General features: G+C 37.6%; 1 protein-coding gene across 1 annotated transcript in view; it reads left to right on the forward strand.

The window, feature by feature from the left end:
• The window catches only part of ABCB7 (ATP binding cassette subfamily B member 7), a 126,661-nt gene extending 120,416 nt beyond the window's left edge, over positions 1-6,245 (forward strand). Inside the window, exon 16 of the mRNA XM_004715891.3 lies at positions 5,109-6,245. Coding sequence (XP_004715948.1) covers positions 5,109-5,324 — 216 coding nt within the window. The 3' untranslated portion in view covers positions 5,325-6,245. The remainder of the gene's footprint in view (positions 1-5,108) is intronic.
• Positions 6,246-6,925: the final 680 nt, after the last annotated feature.

Genomic DNA, 6,925 nt, shown 5'->3' on the forward strand with positions numbered 1-6,925 from the left:
TATAGCAATGATAGTCAAGAATTTGAAATAAAATTACATACGAGTAAATTTTTATCTACTTTTTACTAAACTTCCCAGCTGTGTAGTTAGAACTTTATATATATATTTCTTTATCAAGTCTGTGCTTATCTGACTTATGCTATGAAGTGCAGAGTATCTATGCTGTTATAACATTGCCACTTAGTTTTTGGATTATAATTGGAACTATAATTGGATTATAATTTATTATTAATGATCATATCACTTATCTCCAAAGCACTTTATATTTATGATTTGAAATTTCTATATTGTTTAATTATGAAGAGCAGGGATTTTTATTTTGTAGTGAAACTATTGTAACATTAGTTTCTACTAGTTGTCTTTAACTGCAGGTAAACCCTAGCAGTTTCATACAGTATTCATGATAAAATGCCGTATTTGGTTAAACATCAAAGATTAGACACATTTGTATATCTCTAATTCCCCCAATCTCAATAAAATTAAAGGAATAAAATAAGTATAATAAGTATAAACTCATGAGGACAAAGGCAATAGAAAAAGAAATAGTACGCAAAAGATAGCAGAAAATTTAGGGAAAATTTCTCCACACAGGTGGGGCAATTAGTGGGGTTAAAAATATCCTCAATACTATGTACCACAAAAGAGAAGACCATAAAGAGCGATATGGTAATACATGCTGTAGATCTCTGAGAAGTTTTAGGAGTGGGAGACATTTGGTGTAAACAGTGGGGGTGGGCAGAAGGTTGAAAATAAGAGAATTGGGTGTGAGTGTATGAGGGAGATTTTAAAAGGTTGTGGAAACTTTAATTAAAAGATAGTGGAATTTTTCTGAAAACTTTTTGAAGCCCCCTCGTATAAGAAATAGAATTCTCCCAGGCCTCTCCCTCACCTCCACAGCCATGTGATTGTTTCTGCCCCACATTGGCAAGAGATTGGAGTTACCAGTCAGGAACTGAAATCTAAGAGGCTCTGGCTACAAAGAAACCACCACCACATTAACACGGGGAGAGAGATTAACACGTCTGGCAACAACAGCCTTTCTAAGTAGCTGTGTATTTCTCCTATGCCAATCCTTTCCTCGTCAGCAGAGAATTGGAGAGTTCTTCGGTAGAATAGCAAAAGCATCCCCATAAAATTTTGCACCTGGGGACCCCAACAATATGGCCAGGTGCCCACCTGATCATCCTACAGGGAAACCCATCAGGTGAAAACCCCATTTCTCTACACATAGAGAGCTTTTAGTCACTAGTGTTAAATGTCAGCAGATATTAGAGTCCATGGAAAATGGTGGCAATACCGGGAGCATAAGAAAACTTAAAAATTCAATCTCAATTTTCAGAGAGCATAGAAAATGTGTTATTGTTATGTGCCAGAGAGTCTATTCTGACGCATGCGCAATAGAAGGAAACACTGAGAACACTCTGAGAGTGTTGTTCGTGGTCTGTGCCACTGTAGCAGATGCAAGAAAAGGGAGGGATGCTGGGGCATAAAGTTTTCCCATTGTTTAAAAGTTGCTTTTTGCTTGTTTTAGAGTGCTTTTAGCTGTTGCAACCTTCCAGTTGCTTCTTAGAGGTTTGACAGAATTGAGACTACTGAGTTCTGTTTGTTTTTATAAGTGATCATGGTGGAAGCGGGGATGCTGTCATCTTCCTGAACGTTTCCATTCGTTTTTTATAAGATATTCTTGGGAGACCTTTTTCCTTATTTTGATAAACAGAAAAGTATAAAATATATAATCCATGGGGACTTTTGTGCCAGTGAAGTTGCCTATAATGTACATCGAAAGATTGGAGCTACACTCTTAAGGTTTCAAAGGAATTCAGACAGTTGAAATAGATAGTCTTTTTTAGACGTCCCTGCCAGATATCGCGAACCTGAAAATAACCACTCAGAAGTGGGTATTGATAAATTTCAGAGTATTTTGCTTAAAGGGTTATTTGTAAAGGTTCTAAAATCTTTATTTACCATACCATTTAGACATTTTCTTCCAGTGGAAATGACAAACTTTTGTCTCCTAACATGTGTAACAGTAACTGTTAAGAAATAAAGTAAATGTAGATCATGTTGGAATCTATTCTCGTTTTTTAAGTTGATCGTGTCAAAATACCACAAAGTGGAACACTTTGAAGAACAGAAATATATTGTGTAACAATTCTAGAGACCAGAAGTCTAAATTAGCATGTCGACAGGGCTACGCCCTCTCTCTGTTGGCCCTAGGGGAAGATCCTTCCTTGATTTTTTTCAGTTCTCTCTTCCCCTTTGTGCTTTTTCATCTTATCTATTTTCCTCTTCTATAAAATTCGACTCCAAGGGAATTAAGTTATGACCCACCCTACTCAGGTATCATCTCATTTAATTTAATTAATAAAAACACAAAACTATTTCCAAACAATGTGATATTCATGACAAAGCTTTGTTAGTACTTTAGCATCTTTCTGGGAGACACAGCTTAATCCACAGCAAAATCTACATTATTTCTATGCAGTGTTAACCCGGGCTATCTTTGTTGATAAGATAACTACTGAAGAAGTACACTTTTCATGGAGAAATCTACACACACACATACCGCCCCCACCCACCCAAGTATCACAGGATTTGGGATATAGTTTGTAAAGCCTTTAAATCTCAGTATTCCCTTTTCTCATCAACTATCTTGTTTTCTAGCACTTAGCATTTACAACAACAGTAAAATTTCTATCCAGTTATTTTTTTTTACTAATAACATAGGCTGGCAGTAATGAATGCCAAGATATGAGGCAAGAGTAATGCTGGCTGTGATGATTATATGCTAACTTGGCTGAGGCATGATTCTCCGGGATTTGGCAGTTATGTAATGATGTAATCTGGAAGTTGTATACTGTACATACTCGAGTATAAGCTGAGCCAAATATCAGCCGAGCACTTAATTTTACCACAAAAGCTGCATTAAAAAATGTATTGGAAAACTAAGCTTATGCATGAGTATCTATGGTAATAATGCAGTCATCATCCATTTTGTAGTTTGGTGTGGTCACCCTCCATTTTCGCATGCCAATTTTTACATGATCTATTCTTTGGAACCTCACCATGCTGATAAATGAAGAGTGGATGTACGATTGCTAACCCCCCAAAACTGGAATTTTTTTCCCCAAAGCTATATATTTTTAATTTTTTTTTTACAAAATGACCTAATGACCTTCAAAGTACTCTCCATTACACTTAATACATTTGTCAAATCTGCAATTCCATTCATAGAAACAGTTTTCAAACTCATCTGTTTGGATGGCTGACAGCAGTTCCCTCGTTTTTTTTCTTCACCTCTTCTATATAGTCAAATTGCTATCCTTTCATGTCCCTCTTCATTTCATAGAAACGAAAAGAAGTCGCATGGAGTGAGGTCAGGTGAGTAAGTTGCCTGGGGCAAGAGAGGCATCCTTTTTTTTTTTTGGCCGAAAAATGGTTCACTGAGATGTCTGGGTGAGCAGGTGCATTGTCATGGTGGCAAAACCAGTCTCCCATCTGCCACAAATCAGGTCTTTTTTGTCACACACTGTTAGACAATCTTTTCAGGGCCTCTAAATAAAAAGCTTGACTAACAATCTGACCTGGTGGAATGAACTCCAAATGCACTGATTTGACATTTTCGTACATTCAGGAAATTATCAGACATGCAGAATGAAGTTTGTCATCAATCAGCATTTCATCTGTTTAGAAACGAGAAAACCACTTGAGTTTTCCATAGCGCCATCCTTGTAAGCAGTGTTCAACATCACAACAGTTTCTGTGGCATTTTTCCCAGACAGGAAACAAAATTTCACAGCTGCACACTGTTCTCTTAAAAAAGCAAGGTTTGAGCAAAACTGCTTTTACGGAAAAAATCACTGTGACCAGTGAGAACCTGGGGGCACTAACTCAGAGTGAGTTGCTCGACGCTCACCTAGCGGGAAAAATGCGTACTCTGACAGTTCCACTCTGCCCAGTGCAATTCCAGGTGTTTTGGGTACCCCTACCATAACTGACTGCAATCTAGTCAATGCTGACTCACAGTAACCCTATAGGACAGGGTATGTCTGTCCCTCTGAGATTCCTAGGATTAGAAAGTCCCGTCTTTCTCCTGGTATAACTAACACTGCTTTTTATTTAAGTATTTTCTATTTTAGAAAATATTACCCTGAAAAACCTTCCCTCACTGCCCTTTAAAATGAGGGTTAAAAAAATTAAATTATTTTCTTCAAACAAAGTGCATATAGTCCAGACATCCCTTGGAGATATTGCAGATTCAGTTCCAGATCATGGCAGTGAAGTAAATATCGCAGTTAAATGAGATGTGCACTTCTTTTTTTGTTTTGTTTTAGTTTCCCAGTGCATATAAAAGTGGTATTTACTATAAACACCACTTTTATATGCATTGGCGCCCTGGTGGCATAGTGGGTTACGCTGGGCTGCTAAACGTATAGTTAGCATTTGGAAACTACCTGTCCCTCTGCACGAGAAAGGGCTTTCTACTCCCATAAAGAATTACAGTCTTGGAAACCCACAGGGGCGGTTCTACCCCTGCTCCATGGAGTCTCTTATGAGTGAGAATTGACTAGATGCCAGTGAGTGAGTAGAGTCTGTTAAATGTCCAGTAGCATTGTACAAGTTTGAGCTGTTGTGATAATTACCAAGTTGTGATCTAAAGCCAGGAAGTGAACATAGGCTGTTTGCAAAATGGCACCAATAAGCCTCAATTTGTACAAAACACATTTGTCAGGCACAAGTAGTAAAGCACAATAAAACAAGGCGTGTGTATATATGTGAAATTGCATTGATCTTTTGTTGTTCATTGGACTGGGTAGTTGGGCGAATGGGGAGAGCATTCTTACCTCAATTTCATCTTCTTCTATAATTGAGAAAGAAAGATGAGGCTTTATACTCCCATAAAGATATACAGTCTAAACAACCCACAGGGGCAGTTCTACCTTGTCCTATCGGGTCATTGAGTTGGAATCAACTCTATGGCAGTAAGTTAGTTAACTGTCACTGAAGACACTTCTTTTAATGGATGTAAATCTGTAAAAATTCTTAGAGATTATTTCCCTTTAGTTTACTAATATGATATCTCTGTGTTTCCCTTATTTGCTTCTTAGGGTAAGGTAGCTGAACGTGGTACCCACCACAGTTTGCTTGCTAACTCTTACAGCATCTATTCAGAAATGTGGCACGCACAAAGCAGTCGTGTGCAGAACCACGGTGATGCCACATGGGATGCAAGGAAAGAAGATAGATCCAAAGAGATTGAGCGGAAGAAACTACAAGATGAGATTATCAACAGCGTGAAAGGATGTGGAAATTGTTCCTGCTAAGTCATATGACATAATGTGTATGTCTGTCTGTCTGTCTCTCTTTTTTGACAATACATTTGCACTGAAACAGAATTGTTTTATAGGCAGTTCCCAAATTATAAATGTCCCAACTCTAGTCAACTCCTAGTTGCCCTTTATTGCAAGGCTTCAAGCCAATTCTGCCATGGCTGAGGAGAAGCAAAACAAGTACCCAGAACAAGAAAGATTATGGGTCAAAGCCATGGAGTGGGTGGTTTGGAAAAGGCTTAAGTGACTCATTTTGAGAGCCCGAGGCAGAGAACAAATTATTAGCAGGACTGTGGTCAGTGACACATATTCAGAGTAGCATGATTGGCCACCATCTTGGAGCAGAGTGCTGTCATCTATGAAGACCTGCTTTCATGTCATGTAAATTTGTCCTGACTTCGAGATGAATTTAACAGTCACCTTCACAGTTTTTGAATCCTTGAAAAGGTTTCAGCTTTTTCTCTTGCACTAAAGTAAGACTAAGTAAGAACAGTACACACCAGGCAAGATTGACTTACAAAGTCTAGAAGACAAGATAGGAATGGATCTTTTCCATAACCCAGAAACGACTTGTATTTTTTAAAAAGCATACCTTCCCATTTTCTATAATCTTTTTAGATAAATTTATTTTAAAGGAAATTTTAGTTTTACATCATTTCTAATCTATTAAAGTGTTACCTATTTATTCCCCAAATATTTTCTTATTACTGCTTTGGTTGTGCTCAGTGGATAATCTTTGTTACCATTTGAGTTTACCCGGTTTTCATTTTTGAGGCCCAATGCCCACTTGATGTCCATCACCAGATGAATGAGCTTGGATTCCAAACCTCTGTATAGTTTTTTAAGTCCCCTTTATGCTTACAATTTTGATGGAAAGTGTTTGTTTCTTAAAATTAAAAGAAAAGAGAAAGAAAAGACAATGTCGTTTTATTATTTCTGTTCCTTCCCAACTGAAGTACTTCAGTGATAAGAAAATGAATTTGTAAGCACGTTTAAACTTGTCAGAAATGGACATGCATTTAATTCAGATTATCTACGTCATAAATATTTATACTTATATATGTTAAAGCTTTTGTGATTATGTACCATTTTGAGGAAAACCTTTAAGTTTCACATTGGCATATAGAATATTTTTCATCATTGACCAGCAGCATAAATATCATCTAGTACAAGGGTAGGCAATCAGCAGTTCTTGAGGTCTATGCAGCTTTTAAAAAAATCATTTTTTTGTGGGTTCTTACAGTTCTTACAACAGTCCATATAGCCATTGTGTCAAGCACATTTGTACATTGTTGCCATCATCCTTTCCAGAGCATTTTCTTTCTACCTGAGCCCTCGGTATCAGCGCCTCATTTTTTTTCTTCCCTCCGCTACCCTCCCACTCTCCTAAACCCTTGATAATTTATAAATTTTTATTTTTTTCATAGCTTAAACCATTTGCTATCTCCCTTCACCCATATTTCTGTTGTTTGTCACCTGGAGGGTGGGGTGTTGGTTATACATCAATAATTGTGATTGGTTCCCCCATTCTCTCCCCACCTTCCCTCTACCCTCATGGTATCCTCTTCCCTTATTGTCCCTGATGGGTTTATCTG

The sequence above is a fragment of the Echinops telfairi genome, unplaced genomic scaffold, assembly GCF_000313985.2.
Source record: "Echinops telfairi isolate 266 unplaced genomic scaffold, ASM31398v2 ScPeMD7_34;HRSCAF=130, whole genome shotgun sequence".
Lineage (NCBI taxonomy): Eukaryota > Metazoa > Chordata > Mammalia > Afrosoricida > Tenrecidae > Echinops > Echinops telfairi.